This window comes from Pteropus vampyrus, unplaced genomic scaffold (assembly GCF_000151845.1).
Source record: "Pteropus vampyrus isolate Shadow unplaced genomic scaffold, Pvam_2.0 Scaffold399, whole genome shotgun sequence".
Taxonomy (NCBI): domain Eukaryota; kingdom Metazoa; phylum Chordata; class Mammalia; order Chiroptera; family Pteropodidae; genus Pteropus; species Pteropus vampyrus.
In genome coordinates, this window is record NW_011889180.1 from 606,128 (window position 1) to 623,845 (window position 17,718).

The 17,718-nt window shown below is 43.1% G+C and overlaps 1 protein-coding gene across 1 annotated transcript in view; it reads right to left on the bottom strand.

The window, feature by feature from the left end:
- Positions 1-17,718, bottom strand: part of HYDIN (HYDIN, axonemal central pair apparatus protein) — a 351,593-nt gene that overhangs the window by 120,962 nt on the left and 212,913 nt on the right. Inside the window, exon 24 of the mRNA XM_023523662.1 lies at positions 12,939-13,252. Within this exon, the coding sequence (XP_023379430.1) occupies positions 12,939-13,252 (314 nt within the window). The remainder of the gene's footprint in view (positions 1-12,938; positions 13,253-17,718) is intronic.

The window sequence follows — 17,718 nt, forward strand, 5'->3', positions numbered from 1 at the left end:
CGACAGATGGAAATGGATGGGGCTGGCTCAGTGCCTTCCCCACCGGCACGTTCTAGCTCGGCCACATGAGAAAGGGAGGAGATCGGCAGCTAGGTACCCATCACGGAGAGCAGCCTGCCTCAGGCTTTGACTTTATTATGTCCCAGAACGCTCCCAACTGGCCGCTTGTACCAAGGTGGAAGTTGGTGGGACATAATCGAGTAGATGAAACTCACGTTACTCAGACCTTAGGGGACAAAAATTGTATTTTTAAAGGCTCTCAAAAGGAGTTGCAATGGAGCTTCTAAAACAGTCATTCTCACTGTAGCTGTCCATTGGAATTACCTGTGGGACTTTAAGAACTGCTCACGCCTGACTCCTGACTGGAGAGTTTTGATTTACTTGGAGTCAGAATACTGAAAAGCAACCAGCAAGTTTCTAATGAGAGTCACTCAGAAGATGGTGGCAAGAAGGTCACAAACAGCAGTGCTAAAGTGAGAGTACTACAATAGTCTGAATGTTTATGTCTCCTCAAATGTCATATGTCAAGATCCTAACCCATAAGGAGATGGTATTAGGAGGGAGGGCTTATGGGAGGTGATGAGGTCATTAGGTCACAAGGGCTGAGCCCTCATGATTGGGATAAGTGCCCTTATCAAAGAGACCCCAGAAGTCCAGCTTGTCCCTTTTGCCATGTAATCCACAGCAAAAAGATGCCATCTATGAGCCAGGAGGTGTGACCTCACCAGACATCGAATCTGTTTGTACCATGATCTTGGACTTTCCAGCCTCCAGAACTGTAAGAAAGAGGTGTTTGTTATTTATAAGCTGCCCAGTTGCTGGTATTTTTGTTGTAGTGGCCTGAATGGAATAAAGCAGGCCCTAATTAAGTAAGTGCAGCCAACACTTATTCATCACTTATTCTCTACCAGGTATTACATTTAGCACTTAATAAGAACTGCCTAATTAAATCTTCACAACAGCCCGGTGAGGTTGGTACTATGATGGCCCTCAGTCTTCAGATGACAAAACTGAGATTCGGAGAGCGAGTGGCTGAGCTAAATTACCCTGGTTCCAAAGCTCACACTCTTACCAACTATACTGGATAGTCTACCTGGTCAACAGGTGAGGGCTTCTCCTTGGTTATGTCATGCCATGCCATGCCCATGACAGTGACTCACAGAGTAGGCTTTTTCATTTTAAAAGTAATTAGAATCCATGACATAAAGAGGATACAATGTATTTCCTAGAATCTTTCTTTAGAAGAAGAGGGACCCATCCTGATTATATCTAGATAAAGAAAAGCAAGACACAGTTGAACTTGCCCTTGAAGTGAGTTCCCACAAAGAGTTTTGCTGTGAGGTGAGCAGTTGGAGGAATACGCCCAGACTTTACCTTGAAGCTCTCCAGAGGGATTTCTGAGAGAAACGACCACTTCTATAAAAGCTCCAGAAGATGTCCCCACTGCTGCATACTCTTAGAAAGTCTGCTGAACTGGTAGACTGTGAAATCTCCCTTATAATTAGCTTCAAATCTCTTTAAAAATATTTTCAAAACAGGACAGTTTTTAAAGTCGATTCCTTTTAATGTCTGGTCTTCAGTAGATGTAGCTAGCTTTGGGGATTTTAATTAATATGAACACATCAATAAATCAAATGTACACTTTTTAAGAATCAGATCACTAAATAAACCAAGCAGATATAACCCTAACGCAGGTTCAATGATACACTGATACTTCCCACTGATTTCTTCAGAGGCCAGCTTAGCTCACACTGAATATACAAAAGGCTGATGTTTAGAAGATGCCTTAAAAAGCATGAATCTAAGATAAGGTAACTAGAGTTCTTCTATAATAACATAAAAGCCATACAAAAAGTTTTGTAACACTCAAAATTGAAATGAAAGATGGCCCAATTCATTTCTCTATGGGGTAACACATGGTATCTCAGGAGACTGGACTAAACTGGACTGTAAATAGCAGCAGACTATAGGATCCCTACTATGGCCATCACTTTTAAGTTAAATATGAGAGGTCTCCCTCTGGTTGGCCTTGAGTCACTTGCAGGCCAACTACAAAGGCAGGAACTTGTTTATAAAAGCTCAGACTTGAGAGAGGCTTATAGCTCTTCCATTAGTCCCAGAGACTACTCTGATCCCTGACCGGATAAATTAGCTGGCCCATCTCAGCAGGAGAGGAGGTTCTAGATGGATGGTCTACAGTGGGGTCTGGGTGATGGAGGGCCTGGGAGGCTTTCAAGGGCGTCAGCATGGAGTATAAGCAGGTCTGCTAAAGGTCGACCTCACACTGTTCTCTTTCACAAGGTGCTTCAAATTTACTAATCATGTCATATTTATAAGGGGGTGATGCAACATTGTTATTCTTAAACTATGTATGTATATCATATACACTTGTGCATATATGATATAATTTCACAAAAAAAGAGAGTGGATGTCAAGGAATATATGGAGTAATGAAATCGTTTCTGATCTTCCAGAGAGGCAGTTTCAGTTAAGTGAGGTGGGGGGAGGGGGCGGTGCAAAAGCCAGCTAAATTGGGTTGGGGAGTGAATGGAGGAGACTAGTGCATCGTTGCTTTGCTCAGGGTTGGTGCTTAATTCAACGAGAGGATGAAGAGAAAGGCTTTCTAGGGTGTGGAGCACGTGCACTGAGGACAGAGGTATAGAGAACCTGCAGATATAAAGAGTGAGACGAGATTACTGATAGCGAGGAGAACAGTCAGAACGTTTGACCTTGAAAAGTAACAGACATCAGAGGGAAGAACATGAGGTGATGAAAGCGGAGCCTGAGGAAAAGCGACCTCGGGTGTGGGCGGGGGACATCAACATGGGGAAGCAAGGCGTCCAGCGGAGCGCGGTGGGAATCTGCACAGAGGTGTGTTAGTTTAAGGAGACGGCTAGGAGAGCTGAAAGGCAGCATCCGTCTGTGAAACGCTTCTGAGGAAAAACTGGTGGAGCGAACGAACCGGCCAGGTCCAGAAGAGAGAAGCTGAGCCGAGGAAAGATGACATAGAACCAGACAGGCTAAAAGGCTGGGCACGGTCTTGGAGATGTTTGTGATCAGCTTCACCAGCACATGATAAATTGCTTTCCAAAGTGACTGTATTGATTTACATGTCCATGGGCAATGTGTGAGCTCCTATCCCTGCACAGCCTCAACCACACTTGGTATAGTCATATTTAATTTTATCCAATCTTGTGGGTATGCAATGGTGTCTAGCACTCGCTTTAATCTCCATTTTCAAGATTACTAATGAGTAATATTCCACTGTATATATGTACCATATCTTCTTTATCTAATCATATTACTAGGCCACAAGAAAAGATGAAATACTGCCGTTTGCAACAACATGGATTGAGAACTTGAGATCATCATGCTAAGCAAAATAAGTCAGACCGAAAAAGTTGAGAACCATATGATTTCACTTATATGTGGGACATAAAACAGAAAGCAACAAATGAACAAGACGAACAAACAAAAACTCATAGTGGTTACCAGAGGGAAGGTGGGGGAGGTAGACAAGGGTAAAGGGGGTCAAACTTATGGTGACGGAAGGAGATTTAACTTTGGGTGGTGAACACACAATGCACTATACATATGATGTATCATTGAATTGTATACTTGAAACCTATATAATTTTATTAACCAATGTCACCCCAATAAATTAAAAAATATAATAAAATCTCACTGTGGTAGACTGAACAATGGCCCCCCCAAAGATGTATACATCCTAATTCCAATACGAGAAAGAACATTACCTTGATATCCCTAGCACCTCATCTACAAAGTGACAAGGACAAGGAATGAGGGAGATAAGGCCACATGGCCACCAAACTTCTTGCATGACCTCATGGAACCAAGCAGGACTTAGATTTTCATCTTTATTTTTGTCTTTTCCTGTTCCTTTCACAAGTTCTTAAATAAACAGATGGGATTCAGGGCCACGAGACTACAATATATCATGAAGAGCTAAGGTTCTACGACAGAAATTTACAAATCTGTGTTAAAAATTTAAATGTGTCCCTGAAGTCCTGTTTACTGGGAATGATTTTCTATTGTTAACCTGGTGCCATGCAGCGCCTTCCTACTCACTATGCTTTGTGCTGAAGGAGCCCAATTAATTTTCTATATTGATTCTCACCCTATGGGCGGGGGGCAGGGGGGTGTCAAATGTCCATGGAGCTTTGTTATAATCTTTTCCAGTCACAGACCCAATTTCTCCTTCTACCACCAAACCTGGAGTGTTTCCCTCCTCACCTATCAACACCTCACTGTACATTTAGCTCATTTTCCGGATCTTACTTGTCAATCGCCTCATTCCTTCTCCTGAAGCAAGCCCAACAGATATTCCAACTTACTTGTTGTCAAGCTCTATAGCTACTTCTTGCTCATGCCAACTTGATTCTTAAAGAGGCCGACATGGTTTTCTTTGGACATTTAAAAACTCAAAACAAAAGGTTTTAAAGTGAGGTTCTGGAATGGTTCTCTGATTAGCATGGTGGTTACCCACTGTGAGGTACAAGAAGGAAGAGCCCTCATTACTGAGGTGCAGAGAGGTAGTGGGGCCCCACGAGCTGTCTCTCTACTTCTCAGCACACACTCGTTTCGCACATACCTGTTCTTGCAGAGCCTTTAACAGTGAGTGGGGATGAGAACACACCAGAATTAATTGGACAAATATTAAAACCACTGCCATCACCACCACCAATTTGCATGGACAGGGAGGGGGTCTCATTTATCTTTGTAGTTCTATAGCACCTAGCACAGCTTTTAGACGGAAAAAGTTCATATAAATGAAAAGGTTCACAAAAGGTTCATATAAATGAAATATGGATATATAGCAATAAAATATAATATACAGAAAAGTGTGCTTCGATGTCAGTAGACAATAGTGGTTAAGGCAGGGGCTTTAAACTCAGGGTAGACCTGGAGTCCTGATCCATTGTGTGGGTTCAGGCACCGGGGGCCTCAGCTTCAAGGGTAGATATTAATACTTTCCAGGGTTGTTGTGTGATATGAGCTAAGATATGTAATGGAGTTTGAACTGAGCATGGCCCATGACAGGCACACAATTATAGTTATTGCTATTGGTCAAAATGATAGAATCTGTCATGCTCCTAAATTAGCTTTTTATTGAAGACTTGGCTTTACAAAGCTGTCTACAGGAAATATTTCCTACCTGAGACATATTTTGCTCTGGAAAGCTATAAAAAGGTTTTTCCCATAGTAAAGGTGTGAATTTATTCACACTATATGGTGGTCTTACCCTAAGTCTTCAAAGACAGAGACATTGTCTTTCATGTGAAAGGTGAAAAGCAGCAGAACCATAAACGTGAAGGTGCCTATGAAACTGCTACTCTGGGCTCCATGGTGATGGGTGGCAGTGTGGGAAATGGGCTGAATGGTCTCACCGTGAACTGCTTTTCTGCAGTGTCTGAGGGGTCTACCAGCTTATCATGTCTCTGCACACTGGCAAGGTGTCTTATCCCTCACATATGCCTCTAAGCAGCTGGCATCCAAGTTCATGATTAGATGTCCATCTCCTTGGCTCGGGCTTGACTGGGGAAACGCAATGGGCCCATCAGTCATGATGCTGAGCATCTTTGCTCTTCGCTGCCCAACATCCATTCTCCCTTTCTCTGCTCCGATGTCCGCCATTTCCCGCTGGGGACTGGTCTGTCTCTAACTTCCAGCCTGGCTCAGGGGTAGCGCTGTGTTCCTTAGGCCATAGTTCAGGAATGGACAGAGGAATCAACCAGAGCCAGTGAGATGCGGCCTAACATTTGCTGGGGCTTACTTCTGAGAAAAAGCTTCTGCCTTATTCTGTGGGCTTGAGCCCAGCATATGAAGAACTGGAGCTGCTGGAGCTGCTGAATCACCTTGCAGCAGGTGTGCAGAACCTGACCCGGAGTGGAGCCAATGCAGCAGAAGGCAGAGCCAAGAGATGGTGGGGGAGATGTGACGTGCAGGTGACACTGCCTGAGCCCTGGCTCAAGCTGTGCTTGAGGCCTAAACCTAGACACTTTCGGTGAGACAATGAATTCTATTTTTTAAAGTTAGTTTGAGTCCGGTTTGCTATCACTTACAACCAAAAAATGCCTTATGTCATTATATAGTCATTAATAGTAGATTCATTTTTAAAAGTCAATCTGAACTGGCAGAGAGTGAAAACTTGCTGGTAGAGTTGAGTGTGGGGGGATCTGGTAGGTTGAAAGATGGTTATCCTCAAGATGTGCACATTTGAATCCCGGGTACCTGTGAATGTTACTTTACATGGCAAAAGGCTCTTTGCACAAGTGAACAGGTTAAGGATCTCGAGATGGAGTGGATCACCCTGGGTTACTGGGTGAGCCCAATGATATACTCACAAGTGTCCTTACAAGAGGAAGGCGGAGGGTGAGACTACTCCAGAGAACACAGAAGGGGATGTGACAACCTCAGCAGAGAGAAAGAGGGATTGAAGATGCTATGCTGTGAACTTCGAGGATGGAGGAAGAAGCCACGAGTCAAAGAATGCCAGGAATATAGCTCTAGAAGTTGGAAAAGGCAAGGAAAGGATGTTCCCTAGAGCCTCTGGAGGGATCAAGAGTCTGGCCCTTAATTTTGGCCCAGTGAAGCTGACCTGACTTTTGGCCTCCAGAACTGGAAGAGGATAAATTTCTGTTGTTTTAAGGCACCCAGTTTATGGTGATTTGTTATGGCAGCAACGGGAAACTAATACAGGGGAGCGGGAAGCCCCCATGTGCACTGGATTCATTCTCTGGGCTGTGAAATTGTCATTCTGGCTCAGACACATAGGGGAAGAGTTAGGGAAGAAGGAGACTGGGAGGGGCATAAGGGCTGGAGTCAGCATTTGCCCAGGGCCAGCTGTGGCCTCTGTGGCCACCTCTTTTGATCCCTTTTGCTCCCTCATCAGAGCTGCTTTCCCTCTAGCCCCAGGGCTCCATGTTTGCTTTTGTCTCTGACCCAAACTTCTCTGGGAAGCGGAAGAGAAAAAACACAAGTGCAGAGGCTTAAAGAGTTCTGGGAGATGAGGGGCTTGTCAGGAAGAGAGAGGGGTATTTATGGGAGAAGCCAAAGCTTAGGCCAGAGAGAGGCACCTGAGGCCTTCAGACCCTGTGAGGCCTCCCAATGTCCTGAAATGTCTTCAGGCTGACTTCAGGAGAAAATGTCTCAAAGCCACTTCTGGGATGCTGCTTCTCAAACAACCATCACAGAGGTGCCAATGCACTCAGTTTCCTCAATCAAGGAATGGCCCTAACAGCTGGCATTTACTGAGCACGCAATACATGACAGGCAAAGTTCCAGAGCTCTGCAGGTAGGAGCTGATTCAATCCTCACCACATCTGCATGTGGGAGGCACCATGATCATCCCCCTCATTTCAGATGAGAAAGCCGAAGCTCAGGAACACTTAGCCACCCGCCAAGGTCACATGGGGCAGGCAGCCCAGCACGAGCGTGTCTCAGTGGCCAGGCCTTTAACTTGCACAATGAGCAGCCTGGGACAGCAAGGTGCAAGGGTACCCAGGGCGTGCCCCCTTGGGGTTCAAGAAAGCTATTCTTGTTTTGAAAGAAAAATAAAGAACTATGTGTCTCTCTAAATATTTACATTGTTTTGATTGGGCCCTTGGGCGAAGCAAGGGCCTCCCCCTGATCATGGTTTTGGGCTTAGCTGGCTGCAGAGAAGAGTTGTGGGGGGGGGACAGGGAGGCACTGCAGGTATGGCCCTCCTGAGCCACACATAGGCTGTCGCCTGCTAAGGCCTGGCTTCAGCTTTGATGAATGCAGCCCGAAACAAGAAAAGGATTTTCTACCCTTAGTCAGAAGGAAAGGGGTTTGGGCCATCAGTTGGGGGGGGGGGGCTGAGGCCCCTAGAGCTCTAACACATTAGGATCCTGGGGAGCACTTCACTTAGCAGCACTTGGTACGAAAGAGTGAAGGTGACGAAGGCACCAAAGGGAAGCTGAAAGCCACCAGTTTCAGATTTTCTTTACCATCTCAGAGACGTGTTCATTTTACAGACATCTCTCGTTTAATCCTCACAACTCTTTCAGGTTTCTGCATTACCTCTAGTTTACAGCTGGGTAGATGCAAACACAGGGATAGACCAGAAGGACCGAGCCCAGATTCTAACCAGCCTTGTCCAACCACAGCCCAGGACCTCAACTACCACTAACATACCACGTCTTAGAAAAGTTCCACTTTCAAGGCAACAGAAATTGAGGGATGATGAAGAGACAGATGGAAGCATCCAGAAAATGAGGCTTCCTCCTCCTCTCTTCCACCTTCCTCTTCCAATCACAATATCTGATGACTGATGCTCATCACAGCAAAATCAATGTGAGAACAACACATGTTCCTTTGTTGAAGGGCTGGGCTCCCTTAGGCCTTCGTATTCGATTTATTTATAATCTGACTTGGAAATGAAAAGGCGAAGCTGTCCTTGGAGACTGCTTGGCTCACATGCTCTGAGTCCTAGCATCGCCTCAGATTTGTGGCTTTGAGCCTGGGCAGAGATGCCAGCTGAGCCAACATCTGCTTGGCTCTCTCTGGCCTCTCAGAAGTAAAGGCTGGTTCAGGTGTTGGCTTCCTCATGTTCCTCTCTCACACAGATGCCATGAAGCATCGTGCTCTCATCCAGCTGAGCAGTCAGGTTGAAGAGACAGACTTAGTAAAGGACACATTCCTACGTGCTGGCTAGGCCAGCACGATACTCAGCCCTTATATTTTATCCCACCGTCCTCATTACATCTGTGTGTGTGAGTGGTACAGAAGTCAGTCTAAAACCCTGTCATACACATGAACTCACATGGACGAGTGTGTTGCTAAGCCAATAACTGGCTTTTCCTCTTATGGAGTGCTAATCATTTAGCATGCTTATCCATTTTACTTCTTTTTTTGTTCTTATGTATAATACGAGGGCCAACTTGGGAAAAAATATACTCAAACCAGAGAGATGCTTTAAATGAGTAAGAATCGCCTACAAAATCACACACATGTACACATGCACTTCACTCCGCATGCCTGTGCACACACAGCAGATGTAGGGGGTGCGACGGGAAGCAATGTTGAAAGTGTCTAGACATCCTCATACCCTGCCTAATAAAAGAAAAAGAAAAGCTGCTTTTATCCTTTTGTTTCTTTTACTAACTGTAAAGCTTAGAAGAATTCTAATTGGGAAAAAAGGTTAGTGTTGGTATATCTGATAAAAGTGACCTTTAGCCAATGAGTGCTTTATGTTTTTCTGATGGCCTGCACAGAGAAAATCTATCTAGAGGGTAAGTAGCATTTTTTTTTTTTTTTTGCCATTCAAGGTGACATTTATGCCTTGAACCTTTCCATTTGGCAGGTGCCAGGAAGCTGACAGAAAAGAATCTTAAACCAGTTATGAAGCGAATCTCCTCTTAGTACAAAGAGTAGTGGAGGCAGGGGGAGCAGCTGATTAATTAAAAAATATCCTCTGAGGACAGACTCTGCACTAACGACTGTGCTGGGCTCTGGGATCCAGAAGCAACAGGACAGACGTGCTCCCTGGCATCATGGGTAGTAAGAGCCAGCTGTGAAGTTGGACATTAAGCCATTATTACGAATGCGATGAGGTACCAAGGAGATGAGCTACCAGTGCCTGTGATGGGTCTCAGGTAAGGGTCTCAGAGACGGCTTCTCTGGAGAAGGACATTTAAGCTGAGACCTGATGTGGGAGCAGAGGCTCTAGGTGAGGAGTGGGGAACAGCTTCCAGTAGAGAGTAGGTAGTTAACACTAGACAGGACAGAGGCCAGCATGGTGGGTAAACAAAGGTCAATGAGAGGGCAGACTGAAGCGAGAAGAAACTGGGGAGAAATGCAGGGGCTGGCACATGCTGAGCCCTGCAGAACACAGTACTTGTATTTTAACCTAAGAAGCAAGGGTGTCATTAAAAGCTGAAAACCAGGGAAATGCCATGCTCCTCACTTGGCTACTACTGAGTGGATGACGGACTATGGCACGTAAGTGGAAGGTGAGAGCCCAGTTAGGGGCTGTCACAATGGTCCAGGCAAGAAGCAACGGTGACTTGAACTAGAGTAACAACTGTAGAAATGAGAATAAGAAGTTTTTAGAAGGCAGAATAGGTAGAGCTCGGTGATGGGTTTGATGAAGTGGGTGGGGTTAGGGAGAGGAAGGAATCTAGATGCCTCCCAGGACAGTGACGTCATTTACTTAGATGGGGGTCCTAGAGAGAGGCAGGGAGGGGATGGGGGAGAGCCTGAGTTTAGTGGGGCACACTGGACGTGTCACCTGGGAGACATCTGAAAGGAGATGTCAAGAAGGCAATGCACTTGGGACTCAGTAGGGCAGTCATAGGTGCGGATGCACGTTTGGGAGCGACAGGGGCTAAGGGAAGCTGTGGGGTGAGCACAGTTGTCAGGGAAAGCAGAGCTCCGGGAGAGAACCCTGCATCCTACTAGTCTGGTGGAGTCGTTTCTGGCCTAGAGCTGAGAGGGAGCAGTCAGTCGAAAGGATGAGAGGAAAAGCAAGAAAGGAACGTGTTTCAGGAAGACGGGATTGGGCAACTGTGCTGAATGCTAAGAGCTATCTTTCTGAAAAACAAAAACAAAAACCTGACCCTTGTCGCCCTCTTGATTTTAAATCTTGCCACTGCCTTGTCATCATGGAACACCAGGCCTCTTGCACTCTCCTGCCAGTCTGCTCCCCAGACTCTCCTCCCTGACTTCTCCCTCGCCGTGAAGTCTGCGTTGTAGCACGCTGACATACCCTCCGTCCACATCGGCAAGTGGTACCATTTGCCTCACCAATATCCATTCTCCCATAATCAGTTTTTGTCTGGAGATCTGCCCCATTCCCACCCTCTTCAGTCCACAGGGTTCTGAGGTCACCACTGCAGTCCTTGGTGTGGGGCACGTGGCTGGGCCAATGCAGATCAGTGCTTCACCCTCCCTTGACAATGACTGGTTGGGGGAGGGGCAGGAAATGTGATTAAGCTGGTCTGATCAGAATGAATCTCATGGAAGTTCTGAGACAGAGGCTCATGTTCCTTTCCAGTGGATCAGAATCTGCAAGGACATGGCCCCGGGAGCGAAGGCAGCCATCTGGGGACCATGAGAGAAGGGCTGATTTGAGAACACGGCTAACACATGGGAGAGAGCAGAGCTGAGAGACAGAAACTCTGGATCCTGTGACACTGTTCGAGCCCTGGCTTTAAGCCAGATGAATCTGTTCCTCTGAGTTGTGGGAACCAATGAGTGTCCACTTCTTTTTCTTTTTGCTTAGGGTCGGGTTTCCTTGCAATAGAACCGAATCCATGAATCCTAACTAATATAAGCATAGTATTCTTGTTACTTAGAATGTTTCCCTGTGTCTCCATCTGGAACATTTAACTGCGCTTCCCAGCACAGCCTTCTCCGAGCGCTCTGAGCAGTTACCCCATCTCTGTCCTTCCTCAGAGCCCGGAATTATCACAGGTCCACCGTGGTTTACACTTGTGCTTCCCCAGTAGCCTCAGGCCAGTGAGCATGTCTTATCTACTTTTATATCTCTGAAGCCTCACACATTAACTGTTGCATAAGAATCACTTATCATACGTTTTCTGAATGACTCTCTGAATTAAATGAATAGATGAATTAAAAAATGAATTATAAGCAGAGGCTCAATATCGAGATATAAGAAGATACTGAAAAAGTAAAAAAAATGATTAAATGAATGTTTAAACCCATGAAAAATTAAGTGTATCATCTCCAGTATTGGCCAAGCACATTTTCAAAATGTCATTACTTTAATTATGGAAATGGCCTCACAAAAATAATAAATAAATAAAGCATGTCCTTTGCTCCCAGATGGAATGAACTCATTTAGCTATGCTACATCAGAACAACTTCACAGAATCTGGTATTCGAAGCTTATTAGGTCAGGTTGGCTGATTTTTCCGTAATTATTTTAAATGTTCATCTTCTGCAGAATTTCATTTCAAATCTAAACAGTCCTGGAGACCTAACGATCGGGTTCCATTGCTCGGGCCCAGGCCTGGTTTCAGTGCTATGCTAGGTCATCTTTAGATGTCTACAGAAAACATCCAGAGCAAACCATCATTACCATGGTAACAAGTGCCAGAAAGGAAAGGGTAGCTGTCGTGTACAAGATGAGGGCTGCGTACAGGAAGCACCGACAAGCCAAGGACACATGGGGCTTCCTCATTTAAGAGTGGCCACTCAATAGTCAGTGCTGAAAACCGAGCTGTCAAAACATCCGATGAGAAAATATGCAGAAAGAAGCCTATCTGTCCCGATTGCCAACGAGGCTTGACCTAGATCAAAAATGTTCCCGAGGCCTGACTAAAACAGGCTGTTTATTTTTTTTAAAGGAGTGTTTTCAAAATTAAGTTTGGATTTAGCTTCTAATTGAACTTAAATTTAATTGAACAGGAGAGATATCTCTAAATACAAATATTCTGAAGACGCTTTTCCCTTTTGGCACTCATCACCTCCCACTATTTTGTGTATGAACATATACACATATTTATATACACCTATACAGGCCAGAACAAAACCCACTGAAATATGCAGAATACGGAGCTTCCTGTAGCACATACTCGATGTACCGTGCTGCGCAATGCATGCATTAGGTTTGAAATGCTTATTGAGAAAACTCTACAAAGACTTTACTTTTTAGTGACAAACTTCTGATACATTCTCTAGATTCAAAATTATTGCTTTGTTAATTTGGTGGTGATTGAGACTTTCAAAGATGTTTTATCTGCTTTTCCTGCTTGAAATCTAGGAGGGACACGATTTTAGGCTTTTTGTTATTTCTGTCAGTAATTAGTTGTCAGAACTGAAAGTATTCATGTAAGACCAGTGCACAGAAAACAGGAACCCAGTGCAAAGCTTGGAGGAGGAAAAAATGAATGGCAGAGAAGACCTCTGTGGGATGTCTCTGCTGGCGGTACCTTATCTGATTTTCCTCGTCGTCCACCAGGAAGAACCAGCGGAACTTCACAACCAGTGGGCTGCAGTTGCTGATTGTAATGTAGCGGATCACCTCAGTATCATTCAGGATACAGCCAAAATCCAGCTCCATGGTCTCAAAGCTGAGGTTGGGGTAATGTACTTCCCCACGAAGACTCAGAGTGTCTACTTGAGGGTGCTCCACATATTTGATTGCTAGAGTTTCTTCTGCCACCCAGTTATTCAGATCGTTTCTGTGGGAAGGGTCAAATTTGACCAGCAGGTGTTTTTCTCCACCAATCTCCAGTTTAATAGGCTACAAGCAAGATAACGGTAAATTACCAACCTTTGCACTATGCATTTCCAACTTGATACATAAAACAGGACAACCAAAGTTATTTAAATATATTTATGCACACACAGATACATACATATAGATTAGAATGAAATACATATACATCCACACTTTATCCATATTTATATATACACACTTACACTTAAACAGCTATTATATTTATACTGATATCTATAGGTATTTTTATTTATATGCAAATATATATATATTTTTAGTTGACGATGAAAGCAAGGAAAATCTATAGAGGAACTATTTGAAGGAAGAGCTTTCGATAAAAGTTGTGAGGTTATAATGATTGAAGAGCTGTAAAAATGAACAGCTATCATAAAATATTCTTACCTGAAAATAAATTAGATTGTAAAATGCTCTTCCTAGACAAGTGGGAAAACTTCTTTGCTTAAGAAAAATTTTAAAAGGCTTTCTCAAGCACTGGGGGAGGGGCTCTGTAGAGGATGACCCAGAAAGGGATGGATTAGGTAATTTAATTTATTTTCCAATGTCTGCAATTCTAACTCTTAAGCATAGTGTTATCTACTTTCTGCTGTTTTCTATTCAACTTAAAACGACTCTCCAGAGCTATACAGAGTTTGTTGGGTAGATTTTGTTTGTTCTTTTCTCTCTTTGATTCAAATCCACATGTGTTCCTAGATGCCAAAGCCACAGTAATACCTTCCCATAGAATGCCTTGCTATGAGTTGGCTTTTTTGGGTATTACTCGATTCCCACATTTTTAATTGGCATGAAAGCCACTTCTTGGTTTTGCAGAAAGTACCCCAAGGTAGTCAAATGGCATGCGCACATCTGTGCATCTGTTTACAGAGCACTTCCCTCTCCACTGAGTTTTAAGGTTCAGGTATTCAACTGCGCACACCAGTGACATGGTTAGGTGGCTTCGGTTGATAGTGCCAATCACCTGATTCAAGAGTCAGAGACAGTAATGACTCTTCAGTAGGCTAACTCCATCTGAGAGGCTGGCGGGCCACCTGGCGCAACTGGCTGGGAATTGAGAACCCACAATTGAGAACCCACTCTTGTAGATCATGGCACCTGCAGCACTTGGTATCACAATGCTTGGTGTTTAAATATCTGAAGAGGGAGTTAAACACTCCCCCCAGAGGAACAACTTTGTTGTTTCATAGAAATGATACATTACCCCAAATCTTCACATTTAATATAAAAGCACAAAGAAGAAATTAGAAACATCTCAAATTTCACCATGTATTATTTCTCAGAGTTCATATTTGGTAAACATTAGGCCAGACATGACTGATGAATGGCTAAATAAAATTTTACAAAAGTAGAACTAGACTAATTTATTTAAAAATATCATGTTCGAATATTTTTCTCAAAAAAAAAAAAAACCTGGAAAAAATTTCTTATACAAGAGATATCAACCTAAAATCATGGGCTCTGGAGCCAGACTGTTTGGGTTCAAATCCCGGTCTGCCAGTTACTAGCTCTATGAATCTGGGCAAAGTTGTTTGGCTTTCCTAACCCTCAGTTTCTCCATCTGTAAATTAGGGTCAATAATAGTACCTATCTCTTTTTAAGAGGATGAAATGAGTTAATAGACATATGATATCTTCAGAGCAGTGCCTGGCACGTAATGTATGATATATAAGTGGCAATTATCACTATTATCCCTTGACGACCAAGAAAAACGATGGTTAAATATTAAGCAGTTTCATCTTTTAACAATATCTTATTGATACCCAGCTGTAAAAGGGGATGAAATCAGCATGCTTATGCTTCCCCTACCTCACAGTTGTTATTGGTTATAGTGTTAATTTTTAAAAAGTTGAGGTATAAAACATTCTGTTTTAAAATCATAACTGCCAGTGTTGTTTAATCTCAGTTGGAGAATTAAATGGATTCAGTCCTCCTGCCAGTCTTTTCCTTACAGTTTTTTTTTTCATTTCCGAGTGCCGGTTTTTGGTTTTTCTCCTGAACAGTTGTATTTCAATGGCAAATCGATTTTCAACAAGGGTGCCTGAGTACTGTATTCATTGAGTCCCTGCATTCTAAGAGTGTTTGCCTGTTGTTACCTTTATATTCAAAAGACAATTTGGCTGGTTATGAAATTCTTGGGTCACGCTTTCTCTCAAAACTCTGTAGCACTGTCCTGTTGTCATCTGCCATCAAGTATTATTGTAGAGAAGTCCAAGGTTAGTCTGGTGTCTTCCCCTGATGAAGTCTCTTCTTGTCTGCTCAGATGCCATGGGATTCTTTGGTTCTTAATAAGACCAGTAACTTCACTAAGACAAAGTTCTCACTATATAAATATTCTCAATATAAATATTCTATATCATTTTGTCCTGGAATACGGTGTGGCCTTATTTTTAAAAATCTTTAAAAAATATTTAATTTATATTTTCAAATAGGACAATGAAAAGTCACCTTAGTGCTCATCTCCCCATATAGGCTACCTCATTCTTTTTAATAGCTTCATTTTATTCTATCACATAATTCTGCCATCATTTCTTTAACCAGTCTCCTTCTGAGGGATATTAGCTCTCAATCTTCTGCTGTTATAGTCAATGTTGCAGTAAATGTCCTTTTATATATGTCATCCTGTATATTCTGTCTATATCTGTAAGATACATTCTTAGGAATGTATTCTTAAGAATGTATACATTCTTAGGAATGTATCTTACAGATATAGACAGAATATACAGGATGACATATATAAATACATGTAAGATATGTAATTCCTGATACTGTATCTTACAGATATAGACAGAATCTACAGAATATACAGGTTAAAGGGTATGGGCATTTAAAATTTTGATAGCTACTGCCACGCTGTCTTCCAGTGTACCCTTTCCCAACACAGTAGAGGAATCCCTATTTCCACATGCCCTTCCTAACACAAAGCATGACTGAATTTTTGCTCTTTGCCAATCTGAGAGGGAAAAAGATGTGTTTCATAGTAATTTTAATTTGCATTTCTTCTACTACGATTAAAATTGAGCATATTTTCATATACTTAAGAGCCATTTTATTTTTATTTTTATGAACTCTGTTCATTTCCTTTGCCCTTTTTTCTACTGGGTTATTAACGTTTTTCTTGTTGATTTGTAGACGCTCTTTACTTTTTAAATTACATGTATATTTTTATTAGTTATACATGCAAATAATATAAAAGGTCAAAATGCACTATAATAGTTATTACAAGAAACAGTAGTTCCTGACCCACCCTGCCATCCCAGCAATCTGGAGGCCACCATTTCTCAATTCTTGCGGTGGGGCTGATCTACAGAACAGTTTCCTTGGGAAGAGAGGGGACGATCAGGCAGTGGACACACCCCAGATAAGCAGGATTATTCTGGGGTGCCAACATTGACACTAGAAACATTAGATTTCCCGAAACGTTTTGGTCAGTTTCTCTGGGGAAGAGCATGTATCTTTATGTCGTGGGATACAAGCCAGGTGCTCGTGTGTCGTGCATGGGGTCTGGTGGGGCCGCCGTCTGGCGCACACAGAATTCCTCTTTTCTCAGCACTCCGCTCACACTCGTTGCCTCTGAGCCCCGGCTGCTTGGGCCGAATGACTCCCACATCTTTGTGGCCTCATTGGAGAATTTTCTAGGCTGCAAGTTTTTGTGTCATTTTGCCAAGCCACTACATTCTTATTCTATTTCCTAGAATGTGTTTAAATCTCTCCTAATTTGGTTATACCATCCTCTTCCCCCTTTATTTTATTGCTCTAGGCTTCTTTCCTCTTAAACATTTCTACTTTTATCTTATTAAGATTTTAGGAGGGACAAGAGTGGCTCTAATCTATCCCCCAGACTGAGAAAGCGCCCATGTCTGAACTTTCATTTTCTCGTCCATTTGTTTTCCTCTGCTCTGTGAGTTCACTCTTCATCTTCTCTTTGAAAGCCTGTCTCATTCTTGAGCTCTTCTTAAAGACCGGTCATATCATCTGCCATTTCTTTGAGGCCATAGAGGACTACATGTTTATACTTTTGGCCTTCTTCCTTGCCTAGGTGCCCTTGCAGCAGGTTTTCATCTGCCTCTTGCCTATGATCATTTCTAACTTTTACTTCTCTGTTCGAAGATCTTAGCTGTTTTTTTTTGCTCTGTGAGTTCACTCTTCATCTTCTCTTTGAAAGCCTGTCTCATTCTTGAGCTCTTCTTAAAGACCGGTCATATCATCTGTCATTTCTTTGAGGCCATAGAGGACTACATGTTTATACTTTTGGCCTTCTTCCTTGCCTAGGCGCCCTTGCAGCAGGTTTTCATCTGCCTCTTGCCTATGATCATTTCTAACTTTTACTTCTCTGTTCGAAGATCTTAGCTGTTTTTTTTTTTTTTTTCCTCAGCTCATGCTTGAATAAGACTCGCTAAAGAGGGCAGCAGTGCCGTTTACAGCTGCCAGTCGGGTATGATCTGTAACAAGCTCTTACCAAGCAGCTCTGTTCCCCG